Raw genomic sequence first — 26746 nt, 5'->3', positions numbered from 1 at the left:
GTTCCAACAGATGAAGCAGAGTTGGGCTGAGGAACAGAGACCATTGCATGAGAAAGTGTCATGCAGTGAGAAACTGGTAAGAAACATTGCTGAGGAAGTGGGGCGGAAACAAAACACAGATGAGACAAAAAGGACAAGAACTGTGGGTATCATAGGTGTGACCATGTTTTTCCTGCATACAACACTACTCTCCTAGAAAATAGTAAGTAGTAATTGAAAATTCAGCTTGTGAATAGAAGTGTTATACTCTATTGTTGACCTTGATGCAAATCTTTCACCTATTAGGACAAGAGCTTATTCAAGTAATACTTAATTTATGTGATGCACATCATCATGCAGACTTTTATTACTTTCCAACCACTTGACTTCAAGTGTGCAATTCTTAGAGCTTTTAGACCTAGAGTTATGTGATTGTTTGAGAACATGAATCTTCCTTTTAAAAAATAAAAAAAATCTGGCTTTCGTTGTTGTGGAGAAAAGCTTTAAATGTGAAGCTGAAAATTAAATACTCAAAAGGCAGACAACCCAAAACATGTGTCTCTAGAGTGTCACGGTTAAGTTGAGAATGGGATTACTATTTTTTTTAGACAATTTGTAAGGCTCTGAAAATTTGTAAGTTAGAAGAAGTAGTTTCGTGCTTTTAAATTGAATGATCAGTTAAGAGACAAATCTTTTTGGTAGCTTCCTATGAATCCATGGTGGGTTTTGGATGCATGGGAAGTGAGAATTTTTTTTCCCTAAATACTATTTTCTTAAACTAAGTTATGTATATTTAGTTCTGCAGAACAATAGAAATCAAAGTAACAAAAGTAGATGTCTTTCATGCTACGAGGTAGAGCTGCTGATAAACACTGTATCCTGGAATCCTCTTTATGCATTTTTCTGTTTTCAGAAGGAACTAGGGTTAAAAATGAAGGGTAAAAAGGGTGTGTTTCATATAGAAATTTTGCAGAAATTTTGTTGATTGCTATTGTGATCCTGCCAGTCGTTTTCTTTTTTTCTCCATGCTGTGCATTGTTAAACTGTTTCCTTTGTAAGAGGAAAAAAAAAATCTGCAGCTCATCACATTTTTACTTTTATAACAATGTTTTTCTTTCTTCCTTTAACCTATTTACCATTACCTTTGCAATAATTTGCTAACATCTTCCACTTTCTCTCTTCATTTTTTCATACAGTGTTGTTACAGGTCTTTTAGCAGTCAGTTTAAAGGTAGGAATCTTTTCATAGCCTTTCGTATACGCTTGTTACTTCTTTTATTAGAACCCTTCCTGTTTTTTGCTGATACCATATTGATAGCCATAAGCATCGTGTTTTCGTTCTGTTTCTCTTAGCTGTATTTCTTTCTCAATTTTAACCTTTAATAATAATAAAAAATTATAAACCAGATTGTCCAGTAATGGCACTTTTGTACTTTATAAGGCTATGTAAATTTTCTGCTGACCAAATTCAAAAGAGAGAGCTTACTGGTGGCTTATTTAGGTTACTGGATGTTTACATCATTTAAACATCTTCTGACTTGTGCGTAGTAAAGTGTAAAATGGCGCAAAACTATACACAATATGACATCATACAGATACATTTGTGACTTCAAGCGAAAAACCTTAAGTTTAAGGCAAAGTATGTTCTCACTGTACAGGGCTTCATTCTGTATAGTGTTTATTTTCAGACATGCTCACACATTCAATTGCTTAGTAAGAATTAGGATGAAGATTTTAGTAAGGATTGTGTTGAGTGTCCTACTGCTTGTTTGAAAAAGGAATATATTGAAGTAACTTTCTCTTGAAACAAAAAGCCTGTGCTAACTCATGAGGAAAACTTAAATTTTGATCTTCACATATTTAAGGGTTAAACTAACTAGGAGGCATAGACTTTAAACTTTATTGCTAGTAAAGTTTGTATTTAAGCTATCGGAAAACAACTTTATTGGAACTTGTAAATCGGTGGTGATGCTACAAAGAAAAGCTGTCATCTTCTTTTTGATGCACAGTTTCAAAGGAAGCTCTGCTTCTGTGTCATGATGCCTACTTGGTCTCTGGAACATTCAAAGTTGTATATGGATTCTTGTCCTTTAGGATGAGTTTAAAGCCTTCATACTAAGTGGAGGTATTTCATACTTCAAGAATGAAAATGCATGTTTTATGTTCATTTAAAAACTTAACTTGTCACACTAATTTTACAGCTCTTGATAATCACATGCTCAAGGTCGCTTTTGTTGATGGTAGTTTATTTTACTACTTTGCTCTCCTTGCTCCACTACAGCCTCTCCCAGTGACCCAATTTAGTTGAGCTGTCTGGACATGATACGTTAGAGGGAGGAACGAACCTAGAAGAGGAGAAAAGCCTCTGTGATAGTGTATCTTTAGAAAGGCATGATTGGTATAGGAAGTCTGCAATTTCTCTCATAAGCTAATAATTTACTCCCTGGCATCTTCAAATTACATATTGATGGGACATACACAATTTCAAGATGAAAATATTATTTCCTTAGGTTCTTGCCCAGTATCTAGCATAAATGCAAAATATGTAACATTACAGTGTTCTGACCTGTGGAGTCTGGTCATCGTATCTGTTTTGGACTTACCACATCAAACTGCAGATTTGATACAATGGACAATGGTGTATCTCATTTTAAATTCTGAAGTAGTCAGTCTTAAATGTGACAGGTGGAAGTATAAAGATGTCTGTACATCTGGATGCAGACTTAGCATTATGGAAATTTTTTTTTCTCTTTAGTAGTAAAAGAAAGGTAGTCATAAAAGTCTGAAGTGTCAAGTTATTGTTCGGTTTAAGTGAACAGCAAACTGTTAGATGGATACCTACTTTTGGCTCATGCCAACTTCAGCTGTGAACTTCTGTGATACACTAGGTTGTAATGCAGTTCTACACCATGTCCTCATTCGAGTGTAAACTTCTTTGATGCAGAAATGGTGTAATTTGTCATTTTCACTTCTCCTGCTCACTCACATTTGTGCAAACTTAGTGAAGCAATAGTTGGACCTTACATTTTACTACGCTTATTCACAGACTGGAATATGTTTAGGGAGAGGCAAACGTCTTTGATATTGGTGATGCTTGTTTAGCAGTTCTCCTAGTGTACAAACCAGAAACCTTTTTGTTTTGCTGCAATAACAAAGATGATGTTCTCTCTAAATTGGGAATGCACCTCAATAAATTTGAGAAATTAGCTTTTAAATGAGTGTTGTTTTAGTTGCTTTGAGTATGAATAAGCTATATTAGTACACTGGAAAAGGAAACAACAGAGACGTGCAAGACGTAAGTTATTATTCTGACCTTCAGATTAATTATTTTCAAATTAATCTATTCAGTTTTATTGCAAGCTGAATTAGTGTGCAAAGTGTTGCATAAATAAGAAGTGTGGAAAAGGCTTTTGGTAATTTGTCTGTCCCTCCTGGAGTCTGGTGCAAATTACTAAATTTTCCAAAGTCTTATTTACTAATAAATTATTCTTAAAAGGGAAATGCTGAAGTGCATGGAATACACTTGTTTCATTATATAAATGCAATCTGTCAGGGAGGGGAGGACAATCTGTATTAAAAACTGATCTGCAGATCACTTTGTTACTTTAATATCATTAATTTTGAGACTTCTTCAATTTGACTGTTTTTTGGATTGTTTGGTTCCCCATGTGTAGTCTTATATCCCAAAAACATTAGCTAATAGTGATGCAAAAGAGTCGTAAGTCAGTTCCTGAAATTGTGTGATGCTGTTCTGTGACAAGTGCAGATAATGCGTAGTTTCTCTTTGCTTGTCCTTCAGATCAGTAATAGTGGCAGAACACCACTGAATTCTACCCGCTGTACTAGGAGCAAATTGATGAGAGTTAAGCTGTCCTTAGTTTACTTTGTATTTCACACCATTAAAACAATCCTCTTATATGAACAGTAATTCCAAAGCCTGTGGGAACAGGGGAGTGTGTCATTCTATTAAAGGCAGCAAAAAGTAAAGTGAAAGTTAATATTGACCTGCCTCCATGAGTAGTTGTCAGGATTGGGAAGGGAAAGCAATGGTAATGATGTACTTATTAGGTTGTGGTGCTGACTGGTTTTGTCACGCCTTCACCACAAGGTACAGAGTAAAAGGCAAATTATTATTTACCTTACAGAAGAGAAAACAAATGAAACACAGTTCTGTGGAATAACCTACTGTTGTTGTTCTCCTGCTCCCACACTTATGCAATTTTGCAGACCTTAAGGGGTAGAGAATTCAGTGTTTGTGTCATGATGTAAAGCAGAGGTGTGTACTATATGATACTTTCAGCTTTAGAATACCTTGCGAGTTGAAGTTTCTATTTAAAATATTAGGGATCTTTGTCCAGGAGCATTAAAGACTATAAAATTCCTTGTGTTGGTAGTCTGCGTAGAGCTTTCTTCATTTGAGCTTAAGCTAACATGCTGAATCTATTTTACTTGATATTTTAACTTACTAAGGTAGCTATGCAGTTCTCTGAAAACAGTTAACTCTTTTGATATGGATAAATACTTTCAGCTGAAAAGTTAAATGGCTCAGGGAATATAATTTCTTAGCTTTTATCAATTATTATTATTTTCCATGTTACAAAAAATGGGAATGGCGCTTTTCATAATTGAAAATGTTGCTTAATAACTTTTCACATTAATTCAACTGTCCAGTATAAGTCTATGTATATATTTGAAGCCGTTATAAGCAAAGGCTGAAGTAGACTCTTGGATGTGAAAAACACTGAGCTTCGCTCTTAAATTTGTAAAGACAACTGCAGGGTAACTTCCAGGAGAAAGGGAGAAAGAGGATTAACTTGGGATAACCAAGTAAACCAGTAAACTTGGGATACCAAACCCACTTTCTGGTATGCATAAGCACTATCACCGAAGGTGAAAGAGGCAGAATTTGGTTTCTGTACGTAGCCTTCCATTCCATGTTTGAGCCCATCACAGAGTCCCCCGGGTTGTCTTGTAGGATATCCTCATTAGGAGAGAAGGATGTGAAGTATCTTTCCTGGGGATGCGCCTCTGCCCTCCAGTTTGACAAACTATAATTTTAATGCATTTAGTAATGAAGCTGTTTTTCATTGTAATATTGGGCACTTTGAAAGGGCATTTGTAGATTGAGAATGCTAAACAAGAATTCAATTTTTAGGAATTCTGTTCAAGGGAGAGTAGTCATTTACAGTTTATAACAATTGAAAATTGACAGTGACTTCATATAAAAAGGAATATTTTATCAATGTTTTCTTTCCCATTTGATAGCTTAGTTAAATGTTGAAATTGTGGAGAAAGTATTCTTAGTTGATTTCTTCTCAAGTAGTCTCACGTCATTGAAATGCTTGTGAGTTTTTGTGCCGTGTATTATTTGTTTATATTCATCTGTAGTTGCAATGAAGGAATATTGCAAGACTTTTTGTGTAAAAATTGTAAAATGTGATAAATCTAAAGCAGCTTTGAAATGTAACTACAAGTGTAGTTCAGGGAAAACAGGACTTCCCTGTGGTAGCCTACTACTTGTAATAATCTATGTAGGAGTTTTAAGATGATAAATAGATGTGACTTTCCTTGCGCAGGTTTCCTAGCATTTCAGTGTCCCTACTACTTACTTTCTCTTGATCGCCTGTTCATGAGCCACAGTTACCATATGTCTTGGCCTACTGAGCTGATGTCACTTGAGTAATTAGGGTGATGTTGGGTGCCCACAGTTTGACCTCCCTTACGTTGCTACATAGTTGTTAAGGATGGGACTTTTGTTAGATAAAGCATGATCAGGCAGGTGACAGGAGAAAAAAGGTGTAATTCAGGCCAAATTGAACTTACATAGGAATATTTGCCCAGTGACTCACTACACCAATCCACAAGTAACAGCTCAAAGAAGTCCACCAACCAGTAAAGGTCAAACAATCTGGAAGATGCTCTCCCTTTGTAAATGTCATCCATCTCATCCTGAAGCAGTGAGGTACTGTCCTCTGTCTTAAGGGAGGCCTGACCATGGAGGACCTCCAGGGACATCTGGGATCAAGCTTGTATGGCTGGAACCGACACACTCAGCACCTTAATCCTTCTGACGCCCGCTGCTCCTTTCAGCAAGGAAGGGGGAAGTAGGCTGAACCACTTTTCTGTTAACATTGTAGTGTTACTTGCATTCATAATCAGTCTTTTGCAGAGGCAAAAAAAAGCCACATTCCCTCACATGAATCCAGTTATTGCATACTAATTAATGCCAGTGTTTAGTCTGTCCTGACCTAAACCATGCCATTAATAAAAAGCTGGTGTCAGACGCAGGATCTGGAGGAAGCTTTGGATTGTGAAAAGAGGACTGTACAGCAGTAGTGCTGTCTGAATGTCCATGATGCCGAGACCACTCACAGCTGCTGGATTAGTTCTCTGAGAGGAGAGGAGCCAAGGGTGTGGCAGGAATTGTACTCAGTACTTCTACGTGAGGTGTGCTAATAGTGTATACAGTGGATGCTAACTCGTATGTATGGTAAATTCAGTATGATGTGTCAATATTGGATGTACGATAACACTGGCTCCTACTTGATAGTGTTTTAATAGTGTATACAAGATAGCACTAACATCTTGAAACATATAAAACAGTAACAAGTGGAGTTTAAGTTTTTCTATTCTCTGTTTCCTGTCATCATTCAGCAACTCCCAGTATATAGCGAGTGTAGCAAATCCTCCTTGCACTGTCTGGGGCATCTGTGGTATAAGACTGCTTCCTGGTGGGAGGAGAGGAGGAGCAGGGTGTGTTCCTCAAGGAGCAGTTTGAAGAAATAGGAGTCAAGGCTGCGTGGCTGCGCTCTGAGCAGTGTTTCTTAACTTTTTTCTCTCCTGGCATCCATGTGAAGAGGTGGTTTCTCGCTGCAGATTCTGCTAGACTGGGAGAAGGGTTGAAGAGTCACAAAAACCACTAATGATGTGAGAAGCTGAAACCACATGACCCTTAAATAGTGATCTAAGGACTGATTATAAATGAGGAGTAGAGGAAAACCAACTAACTTGATTACAATGCTGGGATGTGTCTGCCAGTAGCTTAGAGCTATATAACTGGGAGGGATAGTGGCTGGGGTCTATGTCCATTGACAGGGTTGTGGATGACCAAGGAGTTGGCCACCTGAGAATGTGAATCCAAGCAGCAAGAAAGACATTGTCAGGCCCCTGAATGCACTAAAAGGTCTTAATGACCCAGACGAGCCTTGCCTGGGGCTTCCATGCACACCCTCTGCCCATGGGCTCTATTTCTCAGCCAAGGCCCAGGCCTTCAGACACTGCCCAGGCTGTCCTATGTGTGCGTGCCTGCAGCTCCATCACAGCCGTGCTTGTGGCTGGCTGAGAGCCTTGTTGATCCAGACCCTGACCCACAGACTGACTTGTGGCTTGACCTGGGTCCTGCCTTGTTGCTGTGGACTTGCGCAGCAATCACTGGACTGTATCTGGTGCTGATTATGCTCGCTGGACCTGGTCTTGACTTCCCAGCTTGACTGTGGACTTGCCTTGCCACTATGGACTTGTTGGAGGATCTGGACTCTCAGTTGAACCTGGCTACCATCCCTGCACTCGCCCTGCTTGCCTCACTTGGGTACCATGGGATAGGGCACTGCTTTGCTGGCCTTGTTACTGCTATCTGCTCCTGGCTCCTCATCCTTTGTGGGGAAGCTGGCCCTTGTCATTTCCTGACAGACAGCTGCTGAGCCACAACAGGCTGAGGAAGGCCTCACACCATCAGCCCTACCAGCATAAGATTTCTCCTACACACCTCTCCAAGAAGAACTGGCTTTGGTAAACATCCAGTAGGGGAGGTTCTGCCCCCAGCCAGCTGGGGATGATGGTGTTGCAGCGGATAATGGAATTTACTGGACTGTGAGTCGGGTGGCCAGCCACACATTCACCCAGAAAACATCAAGCCTTAGTGGACACAGGGGTTTAATGCACCCTGTTCCCTATTACACTGAGTGGAAAAGTGCAAGTCCTCATCAAAGGAGTCATCAGAGGCCAGTGGAAGCTCTGTGTGGTAGAAGCCAAACTCAGTCTTACCAAAAGAAACTGGAAACACCACAAAGTGGGGATGGGATCTGGTGCCCCTTGCATCTTGGGCATTGCCGTTTTAAGGAATGGACATGCTAAGGACCCATAAGGACATCATAGGCATTTGGCATAGCTGCTGTGGATATGAGTGAGAACACCACTTTGCTGTCTCAACTGCCTGTCATTGCAGGAGTAGAGTCAGTAGTAGGACTGCTACAGATGTCACCTTCATCAGTGCCAGCTGCAATGCAGTGCACTGACAAGAATATGAAACTAACAGGTATATTGGTCTGTTGCATCAGATACTCAGCCTGTCCCATAAATTATCTTACTGTGGAAGTAGAATATCAAGGAGTAGTTACCTGAACCTGTTTGCCCTTAGCAGCCTTATCTGGCCAGTGCAAAAACCCAACAGGGATTGGAGATTAACCACGGACTATAGAGGTCTGAATGAGGTAGCAGCACCCTTAAGTGCTGCTATAACAGCATGCTAGAACTACAGTATGAACTCAAAGCAAAAAAAAAAAAAAAAAAAAAAAAAAAAAAAGCTGCCTGATATATGACCATTGATATAGCTATATGTGTTTTTTTTTAAATTCCTGTGGTCCCTGAGTGGAAACTGCAGTTTGCCTTTCCTGGAGGGGAGAACAATACACCTGGAACCACCTGCTATGGGGATGGAAGCATAGTTCCAGCATCTGTCACAGACTTACGCAAATCATAGAATCATTGAGGTTGGAAAAGACCTCTAAGATCATCGAGTCCAACTGTCGACCCAACACCACTACCCACTAAACCATGTCCCTAAGCGCCTCATCTACTCGTCTTTTAAATACCTCCAGGGATGGGGACTCCACCACTTCCCTGGGCAGCCTGTTCCAATGTTTAACCACTCTTTCAGTAAAGAAATTTTTCCTTACATCCACTCTAAACCTCCCCTGGCGCAACTTGAGGCCATTTCCTCTCGTCCTGTCACTAGTTACTTGGGAGAAGAGACCAACACCCACCTCGCTACAACCTCCTGTCAGGGAGTTGTAGAGAGCGATGAGGTCTCCCCTCAGCCTCCTTTTCTCCAGGCTAAACAGTCCCAGTTCCCTCAGCCGCTCCTCATAAGACTTGTTCTCCAGACCCCTCACCAGCCTCGTTGCCCTTCCCTGGACACGCTCCAGCACCTCGACGTCCTTCTTGTAGTGAGGGGCCCAAAACTGAACACAGTATTCGAGGTGCGGCCTCACCAGTGCCGAGTCCAGGGGCACGATCACTTCCCTACTCCTGCTGGCCACACTAGTTCTGATACAGGCCAGGATGCCATTGGCCTTCTTGGCCGCCTGGGCACACTGCCGGCTCATGTTCAGCCGGCTGTCAACCAACACCCCCAGGTCCTTTTCTGCCAGGCAGCTTTCCAGCCACTCTTCCCCAAGCCTGTAGCGCTGCATGGGGTTGTTGTGGCCGAAGTGCAGGACCCGGCACTTGGCCTTGTTGAACCTCATACAGTTGGCCTCGGCCCATCGATGCAGCCTGTCCAGGTCCCTCTGCAGAGCCTTCCTACCCTCGAGCAGATCAACGCTCCCGCCCAACTTGGTGTCGTCTGCAAACTTACTGAGGGTGCACTTGATCCCCTCACCCAGATCATTGATAAAGATATTGAACAAGACCGGCCCCAAAACTGAGCCCTGGGGAACACCGCTCGTGACCGGCCGCCAACTGGATTTAACTCCATTCACCACAACTCTCTGGGCCCGGCCATCCAGCCATTTTTTTACCCAACGAAGAGTACACCTGTCTAAAATGGTTTGGAGGAGGATAGTGCCCCAGATCACTTACAGTATGCTGATGGTGTCATAGTATAGGGAAACACTGCCCAAGGGGTGGATAACAAGGGTAGTTGGAATTGAACTGAATGTAGGACTTGCAATCAAAGAGGAATAAGGTGAAGGGACTTGCAGGACTAGAAATACAGTTTCTGTGTGTCAAATAGCAACATGGCCACCACTGTCTTCATACTGACATGGTTAATAAGACTGCGGCAATTGTTCCACCAATGAACATAAAAGGAAACAAATTTTATTTGGAATGGTAGGATTTTGGTGAATATACATACACAGATAAAGTCAGCTCATGTACCCACTGTTCCAAGGCACCAGGAAAAAAAACCACACTTGAGCGGGGCCTGAACAACAACAGGGTCTTGACCAGATAAAGCAATAAATTGCACATGCTGTTTTGCTGAGCCCTGTCAGAAAGAGTCCAAACATCTGAAATGTACTGTACACAACCAGTAGGGGACCAGTCAAAGCAGCACAGTTTATGGCAGAAAGCACACAGAGACAGGAGCATTCCTTGGATTCTGGAGCCAAGGCTGCTGTCAACCTGGGAAAACTATATCCTAACAGAAAAAGAAACATGAGCCATCTGTGAGGGAACCTGGACAGCATCTGCAGTGATGGGGGATGGAGTCACAACTGCTGCTGGGCCCTTGGCTTCTGGTACTGGATGCTGAAAGGAGAAATGCCCTCAACTCATCGTGTGGTAAGTTCTATCTGCCCTAATGGACAGCCCTGCTTACCCAGTGGGATCAGATGGGGAAACAGGGACATCCAGGCCCCGTAGAAGAGCTGATAAAATGGCCCAAATATCATGATTTTGGGGCCTAATCCAAGGTATTATCCCATACTCAAGAAACTCTGGAATATGACAAGCTGTATGCCCTCTACACAGATGGTTCTTGTCACATTATTGGCAGTTAGAGAAGATGTAAAGGTGCTCTTTAAAGTCCCATTCAGCAGGTGGTAGAAATGCATGAAGGTGAAGGACAATCAAATCAGTTCTTGGAAGTCCAAGCCACAAGAGTGGCCACTGATGTAATGTTACAGGGGAAGTGGCCCAGGTTATGTCTGTATACCGATGCTTGGATAGTTACCATTGCCCTTTGGGTCTGGCTCACACACTGGAAGCAAGAATTGGCAGAGATGAGGAAGGCTAATTTGAATGGCTAACTTGTGGGGAAAAAGCACACGGAATTTGGAAAAACTCGGTGTGCAGGTGCAACATGACAATGCCTATATTTCCAAGGGAAGAGCCCACTGGAAGACAAATTGGCAACCATCAAGAGGACCAAGCAGCACCGATCACCACAGTTGTCAAAGTTCTGGGCTGGGAGTATAAATGGGAACTACTTGCATCTTGAAGGGCTCACAGAACAGCATCCTCCAAAATTAAGCAGGATTAAAGGCACAAATCACAAAGCCATTAGGGTGCCTAGACATTCACCAGGAGGTAGAAATCCAAGTGCTGCATCGGCATGGGAATATACTTGAGACTGCTCACAGCATAGCCACTGCAGCTGAAGCACATTGTTAAGATGTATTCTCTGGTTGGAGTCCAAATGCTAATGCTTTGTTCAACCTCGTTGCTCTCCCCATTGTCATATTGTCAGGAGCACTTGTAATCTCAACCACGGCTGTTACAGTCTTGTATATAAAGATCTGGAAACCGTTGCAGAAGGCGTTAATTTAAGATGTGAGTAACTTCCTACTACTTATCATCAGACGAATGAGTGCCACTCAGGTGTCAAGCAGTGGTGGAATGTGCCTTGGTCCACTGAGCTGACATCACCCAAGTAATTAGGGTGGTGTTGCAGGCCCGTAAGTCTGACCTGGTACACGCTGCTCCTTTCAGCAAGGAAGGGGGAAGTAGTGAAAAGCACTTTCCTGTAGTTTTCTGTAGAACACCACACTTTGTAATGTTCTTTGCAATAATAATCAGTCTTTCACAGAGGGAATAAAAAACAGTTATTGCGTACTAATTAATGCATTTAATCTCTCCTGACCTAAACTATGACACCATAGAACTTCGAAATCTGTGTTTTATGAAGCTGAAACTGTTACCAGTTTGCTCTGAGCCCATGTGATACCATCTGCCTTTTTAAGGTTTCCTTCTTGTTAAATATTTTGAAGATTGTGTTAGTATTCTGGGGAGGGGAGAAGTGTGATTTTCCCACATATCATACCGTGAAAAACAACTTAGCATTTGTTAAAATGGTCACTTACATTATTGCAGGCTTGAAATTGCATTTTATGAAAATAATGAGATAAATATGCATGTATTGTGTAAGTAGACAAAACCTTGTCTGTAAACATTTTCTGACCTTGTGTGTATCCCTGTATCCTCTAGTCCTGCAATCTGTTTCACAAGGTCAAAACCAATAAGGAATGCGTAAGGAATGTATGTCCCAGAAATATACAGGTTTGTTACTTGGACCTTCGTTTGTACGTTAATATAACCTTATTCTGTAGACTAACTGCCATAAGATTTGGGAAGGCAGTCTAGAAGTCAGTGAATTCTGCAGTGAATTCTGCTGTAGGCATATGTTGTTTGAATACTGGTGTTAGTCTCCCCCTAAAGGGAAGTTTGATTGACATTCAGAATGGGTTGTTTTAAAATGTCTAGTTTAAATCATGATTAAAATTATTTTTTCCTGTCCTCAGATGAATTGTTTTAAAGACAAATGTCATTTATACTTCTTCCTTAGAAGAATCAACATCCTTAGATGTTGATTTTCATTGTGTGGTATAAGTCATTACTGTGAAGGATAAGCTATATTAACACATTTACTTAAGTGTTTAACATATTCATATCTCTAATGTTTTATTCTTGGTTTCGGATATGTATCATGTGGCTTTTTCTACTTCATTTAACTTGTGTTTGTGTGCATGTATGTTTGTATGGTTCTGGGAGAATATTTTGAGGAAATATTGTTGTATACTTGTTTTCTTCTTAAAGTCTTTCCTGGGCATCACCTGTTAGAAGTGTTAGATTTTTTTTTTTTGACTGACCTAATTACGTGCATTCTCATATTTTCAGTTTACATAGGAACTGGAATGCTAATAAAGTGACCAAATACTTTAATTTTTAAATACTTCTTAGTTAAACAGAGCAACTTTCAAAACTGTTGAATATACATGAACCAAATTGAGTTAGCATTACAAGATCTTTTTTCAAGAACAATTTGATCTTGTTTGTTTGATCGCTTCTTTTGATAGAGGCAGTCCAGTTCTGGGATTACTCACTAGCTTTGCCTAAAGTGACATATGAATGCATAAAAGTAGATGAAGCATGGAAAGAGTATAGGGCATGTTGGAAGTTGAGCCTGGCACAAATAAGTTCTGCTAAATTTGGAAATTTTGGAGAGTGGTAATGTGAAAGACTAAGCTGGCAAGGAAACCTGTGTATGCAAGCAAAGTCTTATGAATTCAGAATGCATTGTAGATACACCGCTTAAAGAGACAGGCTCGATAAGAAAGTAAAGCTGCAATAATTAGATTTTGTGTGTGAGTTATTAAAATCTCCCAAACATGACCTGGTATTCATGATGCTCACTACGGAGTTTGTATCTGTGACAGTATTTTCCTCCGATTATCCTCCTGTAAAAGTTGTAGTAGAAAAAGGACACAGAAGTTTTTATGGTATTGAGATAAGGGAGACTATGAGAGGCTGAAGCCAGGTATTAACTTTTCTGGTTACATCCCCATAAAACTACACTGTCTTGTCTCCACCTAAATTTTATAATTGGATGGTGCTAGTTTTCCTGTGAATAAAAATGCAGAGTCTGTCTTTTTAAAGAATGGTTATAAGTAGGCAAGTAAATGATGCAAGTATTACAGTTTTAAAACTCTTTTTGGAAGAAATCAATTACAGATTGACTGTAAATATCTCTTGCTTGGAGAAAAATAGACAGTAGTTACTAATTTTTAAGAAATAACTCTACTTGCTGTCTCCACTATGGAATGTATTATGTATATTGTGACCTCTGTTATTAAATCTAAGCAATACAGACAAAACTTCCTCCCCTTTTCATTGCTGCTTACTCTGGCCTTCACAGCGTGTCAGTAATGAGGATGTTTTCATAAAGGACATTTAGCACTTTTAATGATGCTGAAAAAGTGAAGTCTTGTTTAAGTCTCTTCTCTGTTACTCTAACCTCCAGATCCAGCTCATCTGAGGAGACTAGGCTGTTTGTTTTTGTTTTGTTTTGTTTTTAAAAAAAGTGGTTTTTTTGTAGGGGAGTTTGTCTTTTGTTTGGTCGGCAAATTAAATTTGCTTCCCTTTTAGCAAGATGGAGTGGAACAGAGGGGTAGGAAATGATGTACTGAGCCACTTATTCACCTTTGTGGCAATAAACCATTAATTCAGCTGGGATGTACTGTGAAACCATGCCATTGGGAATGCAGACACAGCTCAGTGATTCTGCTGCAGCAAAGATCGTGGATTATTTTTTCATCAAAGCGGTTTACCCATTTGGTTCACAGTGGGAAAGTAGGATGGAAGTGTGTGGGAAGAAGAGCCCAAGCTGGTATTTCTGTTGAAGACTTTGCATCAGAAAATTCAACTCTGGTGTTAGTATGAATAAATTCCTGTTATTTCTGAATTATAGTCTGAATTAATTGTTAGGTTTCTGTTCAATTATCTGTCTCTATTACATTCATCAGATCATGTTTATGAGTCTTAGGTATATGGGATAGTAACATTGTTAGATATAGATTTCTTGGTACGTTTAAGTAGTATTTACAACATCTTTTAAAGACTGGATTCTGCAATTAAATGAGTAATAGTACTAGTAAGCCTTCTCCTACTCTCCATCCTAAAAACTGAAAGCAGCCATTCACTTTCTTTTAATATTTTAACAAGTAGCCAAATTGTATGCCTTAATATTGGTGAGGACATACTCTGTCTCTAGAAAAGAGAAAAAACACACACTATTATAGTTATGCTATATATAAAAAAAAATCCTCTTTAATTCAAATAATGAATTAAGCTCTCAATTTAAGAAGTGCATTTTGTTACTGGGCCCTTGCATATTCCTAGACAAAGGCTTGTGATGAGTCAAGCAGACAAAATGACTCTTGCCTTCCTCCTGACCTTGTTGCTTAATGAAAACTCATGGTATTTATACCTGGTGTATATTTAGTTGCCTTTTTATTTTAGGGAGAAGAGAAGAATAAAATTCTCAGAATGTGTGGAAAGTGGAGAAGGAATGCTCAGGTCATGTTTAGGGCATGGTGCTGAGGTCCTTTCAGAATTTACATTTTCACTTTTTCTGTTATTGTAGTTGGTGAGTACCATTTATAATAGAAAAAATGTTCAGTTAAATATAACCTGAATTCTTTAAATAACAAGTACTTGGGTTTCTGGTTTCTGCTACTATAGTGAGGGGTAAACGTAAGTGGCAATAATGAAACTGACTACATACACAATGTTGAAAGTGCTTAAAATATGACTTCAGGGCTTTAATTGTGAAAGCTACATTATTTTCCCCACTCCCTATGTATAAAATTAGCGTACTTGTTGTTTTGAGTTTGATGCTTCTTAATTGATTTTTAGTCTAAGTCTGATGAAGTGTTGTGCCTCACATGTGTTGCATCCCAAAGACAGGGAGTTGGTTTTGCACTAGAATTGTACTTCACAACTTTTATATCGTGGGTGTGTTTTGTATTTTTAGAGCATCTGTTAAACTGTGGCAAGGCAAATATTTAAAATGGGGAGATCGTGACCTGCTTTGCCAGGTAGCTATAGATGCAGAAGTTGCTGTTGGGGATGCTTGCCATTATGGATGAGCTGAAAATGCGTAAGAACAGTTGGATTCTTCTTAGCTTCCTTGCACTTTTAAGATGTCTCCCTAGTTTCACAGGATTTTAAGTTAGCAGTTTGTCACTACAGCTTGTGTTTTCTCTGACTTTGTGAATGGATGGGAGTGTTATTTAAAGCATGTGAGATACAACTGGTGATTCTTGTATTAATAAGATGTGACCTTGGACATACAGCAGAACTGGATGATTCATTTAAAATTCTTTTCCAACAAAAGATAGATAACACCTAGATAACAGTAAAAGCAGGCAACCGTTGAAGGTAAATGGTCTAGGTGTATACCATGCAGTGAGCATATTATGCGTCTCTGCTAGCTGGCACGGTGAGAGGCAGGGGGAAAGGCACAGCTCAACTCTGGTCTCATGAGCTTTTCACTGCCTCCTTCCCCTCTGTCCTCTGCCATCTCCCCAGTGGAGGATAAACGCCGTAGCTTGGTAAAGCTTATTGCCTTTTTCATACTCCTGCTGCTGACCTGAAAAAGCAAACATGTATAAACTAGAGATAAACTCTTTGCAATCCTCATAGCTCCTGAATGCGATTTGAAATCAATGCAGTTAGCATTTACATGGTTTTAAAAAAATACATTTTTTTGGTTTGGATTTCTTCATTTTAAACCACTTCATCAATCTTAAAAAACAGTCTATAGTGCTAAAAACAGAAATAGCTGTTTAAAAGAAGACAACAGGACAAATGTGTGTGTGCAGTCAGTTTTATTATTAACCTTTTTTTTTCAGCTGTTTTATAGAAAAATGGTGAAATGATTCCATGATTCTACTGTTCCATTATCTACATTGCAAAAGTTAAGATGGGATGACTAGAGACTTTCTAAAACTTTTTTGTATGCAGTTCTTGAAACTGCTGGATTTGAAATTCTTGCTAAATACTTCATGTAGTATATTTTGGGCTATTTTGGAGTCTATTGTATTTCCAACTTCAGTATGGCATCTGCTATTAGGAACTGTTTATTCAAGTTATTTTTGTGTCATAGAAACTTCATATTTAAGAAATTGTTCTATCATGATTCGGAATGATTTAGTTTGTGTGACAGTATATACTGCTGCAGCTTTACTAATTATTTGGTGTTCTAAAAAGAACCTGTATCTTTTCATTAATGAAATCAACAAGCCTAAAACTTGATTCATTCTTTTCCTTTTCACTTTTTGATTACTGTTGCATGACTCTTTGAAAGTGTGCAGTATCTTGTTACCAGTGTAGCAGGGAGCTTCACTATTGGATAACAGAGGCAGTAGAGTAGGCTGTACTGCTAACAGAGCTACTAAGCATTCAAGCCTGCAGAAGAGCAGCTCTCTGTGCTAAAAAAACGTGCTTCTAGGATGACTGACGACCAGCCTGTTGAGCCAATGTGTTTGGGAGGGGTCTTTGCAGTGGAGGAAAGGAGGCTTCCTTGTTTGTGATCATTACCTATAATTTCCTTCTGTTTCAGCATACTGAAATGGCAGCTTTTTCTTTGTAAGGTCAGTTTATTTATTTTTAATACCAATATTTGACTTTGAAATTTCCCCTAGTTTACCTCCACTTTCTTTGAAAACATTTTATTTTGGCATCAATGGCATTGTACTTCACATTAAATCCTCATTTTGGAAGTAGGAGTTGCATCTCTGTTGCAAACATGCTTTGTGGAAGAAAGAATAAAGGAATATAACAGGTGTTTAGAGAGCTTACTGCAGAAGTAGAAGATAATGAAAATTTTCACTCTTCTCATGACTCCTAGCTTTTTTTTCCAATTGGATTCTATAAAAATTAATAAGGTATGCATTAGAACAGTTCATTTACATTTAACAACAAACTTTCACTGGTATAGCTTGAAATTGTCATGTTTCAAAGTGTGCCCTTTTTGGAACAGAAATTCATTTGTTGCCATGTAGACTCTTGTAGAAAAATGTACAAAACTTTAATTTATATGCAAGGAGAAAGGTGCTTTTTGAAAGAATTATTTTCCCTTAAAATTGGGCCTCCTTTTTTGTTGTTCTAGCTATCTCATAGTAAAAAGCTATGATCATATTCTTCCTGATTGTTGACTTAGACATAATAGTCTAGAAAGGTGACTAGCTGTATTCTACGAAAACAAACAATACATATTTCAGATTAAATATGTTTCATTTGTAATTAATTGAACTGTACTGAAGAATTTGTGACTAGCAAGGAAGAGAGGAGGAAAATACTGCAGTTGAAAGTTCGGGGGGAAAAAAGTGGTTTTGTTTACATACAGCCTTTTTGAAAATCAGAAGATTGTTTATAGGATTCATTGATTCCAGAAGTAATGTTGAATAAATACCTGCCATAGTTTTGACAAATGGGCATGTTCTAAAGAAGTATTTTAGAGTACCAGACTTACCCTCCTGTTTCCAACTATATGTGACTCAAAGACTTTAGAAACCTGCAGTTGTTGACCTTCAGGTGTTTGCTATACCTCTTTGCTATGAGTGCAGCTTTTTTAATACTTGAATTGCAGAATCATTAACATATATTACTATCAGAAATTTAAAAATCGTAGAACAGCTTAAGTGATTTCAGGAAAGGCGTCTGTTGCTGCAGTCTGAAGTTGTGTAATATGCCTTATTTAGTCGGGGAAATTGCCCATGGTAGATACAGAAGAATAATTTGTTTCATTAACCTGTCATTAAGTGCTGCACTTTGTAGAGGCCCCCTACTGGACTGGTTACTCGGCACTATAAATTTGACCGATTTTTAAAGAAATGTCCAAAATCAAATTATGCTTTCCAAGCAACTGGTTTCTAATTCCTACTCAACAGGAAAGAGTAAACTTGAACTAGCTGTAAGGTGCACTACTGCTCTTACCTTGCCTATCTCCACTTAATAATCCCAAACAAATGCAAAAATGTTGTAATGAAATAGGAGAGGTGGAAAGTTTTATGGTTTAAGAAAAAGCAGTCTTAACATGTTAGGACATCATTTATGTGTTTGGAATGATGGGATGAGTAAGGGAGTAGAGGATGGTGTTCCAGCCCTGGGCTGGTAGCCGTCCCTGTGTTGAACAATTCCACTTACCTACATTTCCCACAGGTCTGGAAGAAGGAATGTTCACATGTAGTTGGTACAGTCCTTCTGACACTCGAACAGAGGTACGGTGCCGCTTTCTGCGAGTGTAGCTTTGTGCTGGAAGAAGTTCTTCGCAGTGAAAGGTTAGGCAGCCGTGCTTACTTGTCCTGCCTGCCTCTTCACCTTTGCCTGTGAGGCCTCACAGTGAACTCGGGCAAGCAGCTCACTTAGGTTAAGGAACTGTCTCATCTCGCACTGTTGTGCTGTGAAAACTGAAGCCGTAGTAATGGCATAAGGGCAGCGTAAGCTGACATCCCTGCTGAAAGAAGTGCTTGTCAAGGTGTGTAAACTGCAGGCAAGGAAGGATGTCAAGGTAGCTTCGTAGGCAGGATTTGGCTGCTCTGACTGTTTCTGAGCTGGACTTAAGCAGTGAATAACGAGGAAATAGCCAACTGGAAACTTGTATACAGGGAGAGACTGGGGTCATGGTAGGACTCTCCAGCCTTTGTAGAAGGATTCAGTAAGAATTTTGTAACACACTACCTAGGCCACACTAACTTGTTGTGTGGACCTTTTCAGCACTCAAAGCCTTGCCAACCCTTTTACCAGAGCAGTCTGCTGTAGATCTTTGTTGCCACATCAAATGCTTCGTGTTACAAAGTACTTCAAAAACATCTCTTTCAGCTCTAACTGGGAAAGAAGGAGGTTGAACAAACGGGCTTCACGAACTTGAATTCTGTCATTTCTTTGTGGATGCTTTATGAATAGGGGTGGGAAGACACTGATAAAGTAAATGTCATCTTCATTACTAATCCAGAATATCCCCAACATATGCACATTGTACTTCAACTTGCAGGACAACTGTCATGGTGTCAATTTATCTTTGCATTTCTCTAGAACATTTTTGCATTGGGTTTGTTTTTGCTTTCAGTCAATGACTGAGAAGGCTTATCAGTTATACTGCTGGATAAATGATGAGATGCTGAAAAGCATCCTTATAGTGTTCTTGTACTTCAGAAATAACTTGGTCATCCACCTGCAAAAACAGTGCAGTTCCTAGCAGTTACCTTATACCACATCCTTCCAGGGGGCATGTTGTAATAAATAAATATGCTGTAATGGTATGAGTAGGTACATAACTTAGTATTGGTATCAAAAGTTATAAATTGGAATAGTGTTTCAGTGGAGCATTCAAATAATAACAAAAAGTATAATCAAAATCGTGGTTGTAAGAAACTAAGTTTTGTAATAAGGGCTCTAGACTTAGCATGACTGTGGCAGGCCAATTATTCTATGATGTCTTGATTTAATGTTTTATTGTTGGGTTTTTTTAGCATAAACACAGCTAAAAGTACGTTCATTTAAAAATCCTCCTTGTATCAAATTGAAGATATGAAGGCAGTTACACATTTGTAATGATGATGGTTCCCTGTATTGTAAGAGGCTCAAAGCCTTGCAAGTCTTTTATCAGACCAAGTAAAACAGTTGACTAGGTGTGATGAGCTTGGGGTTTAAAAGAGCTTTCACTGTGTTTTGGCTGCTGTGTTACCAGGTTAATGGTTGTCAGCGGAAAGGCAAAATCTAGGGAGCTGTCTTAGGAGGTGGTGAATGAATGATGTATCAGTGTAGGTACAGGCACGTGTCATGATTAAAGCTGTAATTTTGTGGTATCATTTTTCCCCTGTTGAAGCTGGTTCAGTCCCCCATCCTGGAGCGGTTCATTTTGTGCTGCAGTGAGCTATAGCTTCAGTTGTATGGATACAGGGCAGTTCTACGAAGAGTTGTAATACAGATCGCTGCAGCCATCTGAATTGTGTTTCTCTGTGTGTGTGTGTCTTTTTAACCTGGCATTGCTTCATTGGTTTACAGCACAATCCCACAAGCAATATTATTGCTGGATTAAACTGTACTGGTGGGGTGGCCTAGAAAGGATGAATACTTCTTGAGAAGGTTACATATATTTTCTTTTGGAATATGCTAGAACTTGTTCTGAGAAAGTTGAATTATCTTTCAGACTATGGTTCATTTATAGACTTTCTGTGTTATCTATGATAGTAAGTTCTGGTCTTTGCAATTTGTTTTTAGGATCTCTCTGCTCATCATGGTGTTCTGTTGTAAATCCTCACAGTTAGTTAATATTTTCTGTGGTATCCTCTAAGAATTTTGCCCAGAAATCAGTATCAAATTTATCAGTTGCATTTTCACGTGCCAAACCTACAAAGTATCTAATGCTGTAAGTTATTGATGCAGGCAGTAGCATTTAAGTTGTAAACAAATAATTTTTGTTGTAAATTATAAATTCAATGAAATATGTATGTCTAACAGTTCATAGTTTACAAATTTTTCTCATTTGTAGACTAATACTTAGACAACTTATACTAATTTGCAAAAACCTTGCCATTACACATTTTCCTAACATCTGCAAAGACTGTAAGTATATAGCTTGTCACAACAGTAGATTCTGGTTTCTGTGCTAAGATGCTTATTTGAATCCTGAGTTGAATCAGCTAAGACAACTTTTTTAAATGGTTGGAATTTTTTTTTTTTTTCTGAAAAAGTCTGTTGTGTGTGTGGGTGGTTTTTTTTTTTTAATATCAGTGCATATAAAATTAAATATGAAATTGTGAGAATACATGTTAAGTCCTTGAAATTAACTTATCTGTCAAAATAATAATAGATGTATTTGAGCCAGGGTTTATTATGAAACCACAAAATAGCTACAAGTTGCTCAAAAAAGGCACCTGCTGCCAGAGTCAGACATGCTAAAACACCAAGTTTTTTCACAGCATTCTTGAAAAATGCAGAGATTTCTTCTGTTGAATAAATGCTGAGTTAAAAAAACAAGCTAAAAGCCCCCACAACTGGAGTTACTGTGGTAGTGGTTTTTTCTGCACTCCTGTAAATAAAAGGAAGGGTTGGCTTAATAGAAGGCTATCCTTAATACTTCCTACCACTTACTAGCTGCACATATTGCTGCTTTTGTTTAATTAGCAGGTTATGCATTTTACAATCAAAATATGCTCTTTAGGCATTCAATACCTGGATGCTGGCATACTCAAGGTACTTCTAATAACTAAAAATTAATACTGATTTTGGATGTTAATTACATTCCAGTATCCATCCAAATAGAATGTGATATGTATCAGACATCTAGTAACCATTTCATTGCCAAACTTTAACGAGATTAATTTAAAATGTGACCATCCAAAGAAGCATAACTTGGGCTATATGATGTATGGTGTATTTTATTGTTCAGCTGAATAGGCTGCTCTTTACATTAGCCTATATTTTATTGCAAATGGATTTAATTGGTGGCAACTGAAAACAATTAGAATTGGAATTTCTTTAAAATATTTTTTTAATTTCTTTTAATGTAAAAATGATTTCGCAGAGTGTTTGCCACAATTAGATGTTGCATTTAAATATACTGTTAAGACGCAGTTTCATGGTTAGCAAGTCTGTACTGCTGCCAGAGAGGAATGAACACAGTCATGTTTTCTTCCATCCCACACTAACACCTGTGCTCCTTCATGAGCAGCTAAATTTGGCTGAAAAGGTTTTTCAGCATCCTAACCTGGTCACAGCCCTCTGTTGTGAATGACCTTCCCGATGCCAGGGAAGCAGCAGGAACACATGGTTAATTGCAACGATGAAAAGAACGAAACTGCTCCTTTGAGCATGGACAGCTTATAAAGCAGTCCTCTATGAGCAGTACTTCCACAGCCAATACAAGCCAGCATGATGGCTTGCTGCTGCCAAAAGGATGCTTTCTTAGTCCCCTCTCCTCTTCAAATATCCCTACCCCTTTCTTCACACTGGATCCTGGCACTTTTCAACCTCTCTTTCAGCTGATAAACTAACTAACCTAATTTAGCATAGAGTGCTGGCAGGTTGGAGGATTGAGTCATCTCATGGAAAATCTCTTGGGCACCAGAGCTGGTGCAAGATAAAGAGCTCATGACCATGAGCAGGTGGGAATGGGAACCTCTCCTTCCACCACAGTGGTGAGGAGCTGTTTGGATCAGCTTGTTCCATCTTGTAGAACCACTCCCTTAGTCTCAACTTTTTTATGAAAACGCTTTTATGGAAAAGTGTGGTGAAAGTTTCAGGAACCTTAACTGCCTTTCAGAGGTGTTGTGGTACCTTGTTTCTTGTTGGCATTTTGAAGCTGATGCTTGGCTGGCATACTAGAGCAGTCTTAAAAAGTAAACAGACTTAACTGGCAGCTAGGCGCTGATTTTTGAATGAAGAACCTGTAGTGCTCAAACTCTTCTCTGTTAGTAGTTAGAGCCTCAAATTGGCAGTATTCCTAAAGCATACACTTTGACTTTCAGTATTTTTTCTAAATAGGTATGATCCACTATCAAATTCTTAGGACAAGGCTTAGGTTTAGAAAAAGTGCCATAGGTATATTTAAATATGTCTTGAGTTAGTTTTGCTCAAGGTCCACTGTGTCCAGTCACAAATGCTGACCATACCTGTGTGGCTATGGGTTTACTCATATCTGGAAGCAATGTTGTATGGTAGACCCAGAGGCTGCTGCCAGCTCATTTCTTTTCATAAGCATTTGTTATTCTGGATCTTTTAAAATGTAAACTGTAGTAGGATAAATAATAAGAGAAGTAAGAAGTGTAAAACAGCTGAACTTGCTAACATATTGAGACAGCAGGAAAAGTTGTGTGGTTGGCTTTTTTTTTTTCCTGAAAAATAAGTTCACAGCAGTAGTGGATAACGTGTATAGAAAGGGGGTGTTCTTGGGAAGAATAAGTTATAGGAGTTGTGCGCTTTTATATCAAGCTCTTTCTCTGTAACAGCTTTTACTAGTAATCTTGTCTTTTATTTTTTAGCGTGGACCTTACGAGCTTCTTTCTTCCGGTGTCAGTAACAGGCCTTTTACCATGAACAATTCTACTCCAGCTACAGGTAAACATAAAAAAAGATTTTTATCACAGTTCTTCTTCAACAGTGTGTGTTTTCTCTGTAAATGTGTTTTTTTGTATTCTTTAATATCACCATGAGCAACCTTACCAAGCCTGAACCGTAATCTGACTCCAACAGTAGAGCCACTGGAGTCTATCCAATTAAATGACAGTGTTGAGGAGCTCCAAAACTGATCAGTTGAAATGGGAAAAAAAATATTTATTTTCCAAAATCATGATCAAGCAAGTAGCCTTCTGTACAGATTCTCAAGTGCCTACTCAATTTTCCTGTAGTTGCGTATTTGAAAGGAATTTGTTTTGAAGTGTTTCAAGGCTGTCAGGATTACAGACACAGAAGATGGATATCGTATATGAATCTCAGTTTGGTGGAACATGGGGTGCATTATGTGGATTTGTGATAAAGAGTTAAGCTGATTCCCTTGGGTGTTCTTACTCCTGCTTTCTACCCTACTTCCAGAACTTCCTGAGCAGCAGCACAGACTGTCCTGTGATTTCTTTTCAGACGTTTTCCTGCCAGTTCTTGTCCCCAGACAATCTCTCCATGGGTTGAGATGAGTGGTTTTGCAAGGGAAGAAGTACGAAATTTTTTTTTTCCCTTGATCAGATGTTTTCTTGATCTGATTCACTACATATCTGCATGGATTGTTCTTCAGCAAAATGTTTTTTGGGAGATGGTGGGAAATTGGATGCATAGTTGCAGGGTAAGCAAACTGGGTCTATTTAAGCAATGTGATGGCTCAGTGTGAAACCACAGCCACATGTTTCTTCAAACATGTTAAACTAGTACTACCAACCAAAGAAATTTGTGCTCTGCCCCACTTCATGTGTTGAGAAAGATGCAGTAAGTGTACTTAGTTACTTGTAGTTTTAGATCAGACAAAAAGTTGAAAGTGAGAGAAAGCTGGGACTGCTTCCTTTAGAGGTACTTGCAGCTTAGGCAGGCTTGAAGTATTAATGGCCCAGGGCTGCATAAGTTAACTTTAAGTTAATTAACTAACTCATGATATAGACAATTGCCTGTCAGCAGTGTTTTTCAAATAGTTGATTTTATAATGGGGCAAGGGACAGAGCAGGTGACCTCTTGATAAGCATCTAAGACTTACTTGCTATATTTCCCATAGGGAATAAGAGGAAGGAAGAGTATGAGGAGTTAACTTGAAGATTTTTCTTTTTGATTTCTTTGACTGGCACATGTCAGATTGTTCATACTTCTGCTAATCAATTCAGTGTGATGTCCAGTTACTTCTGCTTGGCTTGAAACAGCATCAGCTTATAACTCAGTAATTTAATAGCTGAAATATATTTCAGGCTTGTGTAGATGGTATTTTTGTGAGAAGAAACCATCTGGCAAGGAATATAAATTTGTATTGAGTTCAGATGGCTTTTATTAATTACCAGTGCAACCACTGATCCTTCATAGTGGTGTCCAGGGAGTCTAAATGGTAGTAAATTTTAAAATAAGATAGACCTGTTTGTCTCCTAATAAATCCAAAAAAATCTAGTTCTCATTGATAACTCTATACTTCATTTTGGGTTTATGTAATCTCTATTGAGATGCATCTCTTCACCTAATACAACTGCTTCACCTGCAGCATTTCTTTTGTCTGGTGGGTCACATATCTAAAATATGTTTTGGGTTTCTTGATCTGAGGCTACTCCCTTGGGAAATGTATTTGTACCAGTCATGAATCATGATTGTCATGAACTTTCTTTTGTAGCACGAGGCCCCAAATTTCACTTTGTTCATAAGACTTCTCTTATCTTTGCCTGTCTGAAAGCATTTTTTGCTTTCACCCAATTGAGTGTAAAATTCAGAAGAGGTGATTGCCTTGGGCATGCTTTAAAGAGTGTTGAATCAATTCTGAAATTCAGATGCCAGAAAAAACACGATTATCACTCTGCATCAAAATTAGTATTAAACAATAGCTGGAGAAAGAAGCATGGTTTAAAAAATGCTGAGGTTGTTATACTTGGGATGGAATGCGTGCTAGCTTTTATTGCTGATTTAGAGACTTTAGAATCATAGAATCATAGAATCATTGAGGTTGGAAAAGACCTCTAAGATCATCGAGTCCAACCGTCAACCCAACACCACCATGCCCACTAAACCATGTCCCTAAGCGCCTCATCTACACGTCTTTTAAATACCTCCAGGGATGGGGACTCCACCATTTCCCTGGGCAGCCTGTTCCAATGTTTCACCACTCTTTCAGGAAAGAAATTTTTCCTTACATCCAATCTAAACCTCCCCTGCCGCAACTTGAGGCCATTTCCTCTCGTCCTATCGCTTGTTACTTCAGAGAAAAGACCAACACCCACCTCGCTACAACCTCCTTTCAGGGAGTTGTAGAGAGCGATGAGGTCTCCCCTCAGCCTCCTTTTCTCCAGGCTAAACAGTCCCAGTTCCCTCAGCCGCTCCTCATAAGACTTGTTCTCCAGACCCCTCACCAGCCTCGTTGCCCTTCTCTGGACACGCTCCAGCACCTCGACGTCCTTCTTGTAGTGAGGGGCCCAAAACTGAACACAGTATTCGAGGTGTGGCCTCACCAGTGCCGAGTCCAGGGGCACGATCACTTCCCTACTCCTGCTGGCCACACTATTTCTGATACAGGCCAGGATGCCATTGGCCTTCTTGGCCGCCTGGGCACACTGCCGGCTCATGTTCAGCCGGCTGTCGACCAACACCCCCAGGTCCTTCTCTGCTGGGCAGCTTTCCAGCCACTCTTCCCCAAGCCTGTAGCACTGCATGGGGTTGTTGTGGCCGAAGTGCAGGACCCGGCACTTGTCCTTGTTGAACCTCAGACAATTGGCCTGGGCCCATCCATCCAGCCTGTCCAGGTCCCTCTGCAGAGCCTTCCTACCCTCGAGCAGATCAACACTCCTGCCCAGCTTGGTGTCATCTGCAAACTTACTGAGGGTGCACTCAATGCCCTCATCCAGATCATCAATAAAGATATTGAACAAGACCAGCCCCAGTACTGAGCCCTGGGGAACACCAGGTTTAGCTGAAGTTCCACAAAACTTAATATAATTACAACAGGAAAAGAAGCACTCTAATAGCATTTTTTGGTCAGGTGTTGGTCACTGTTCAGAAGCCAGATCAACTAGAGCTAACATATGCTTGCTAAT

At 39.6% G+C, this 26746-nt stretch overlaps 1 protein-coding gene across 5 annotated transcripts in view; it reads left to right on the top strand.

The window, feature by feature from the left end:
* The window catches only part of PTBP3 (polypyrimidine tract binding protein 3), a 65041-nt gene that overhangs the window by 7989 nt on the left and 30306 nt on the right, over positions 1–26746 (top strand). For 3 of the 5 annotated variants that reach the window (XM_076362143.1, XM_076362142.1, XM_076362144.1), the window contains exon 2: positions 23525–23600. In XM_076362143.1, the coding sequence (XP_076218258.1) occupies positions 23576–23600 (25 nt within the window). In that variant the 5' untranslated portion in view covers positions 23525–23575. Of the gene's footprint in view, positions 1–145; positions 203–17100; positions 17132–23524; positions 23601–26746 lie in introns of those variants that run through there. The other 2 variants (XM_076362141.1, XM_076362140.1) reach the window with 2 other exon arrangements.

This window comes from Aptenodytes patagonicus, chromosome Z, assembly GCF_965638725.1.
Source record: "Aptenodytes patagonicus chromosome Z, bAptPat1.pri.cur, whole genome shotgun sequence".
Lineage (NCBI taxonomy): Eukaryota > Metazoa > Chordata > Aves > Sphenisciformes > Spheniscidae > Aptenodytes > Aptenodytes patagonicus.
The sequence above is the reverse complement of the archived record's forward strand: the minus strand, read 5'-3'. Positions and strand labels throughout refer to the sequence as shown.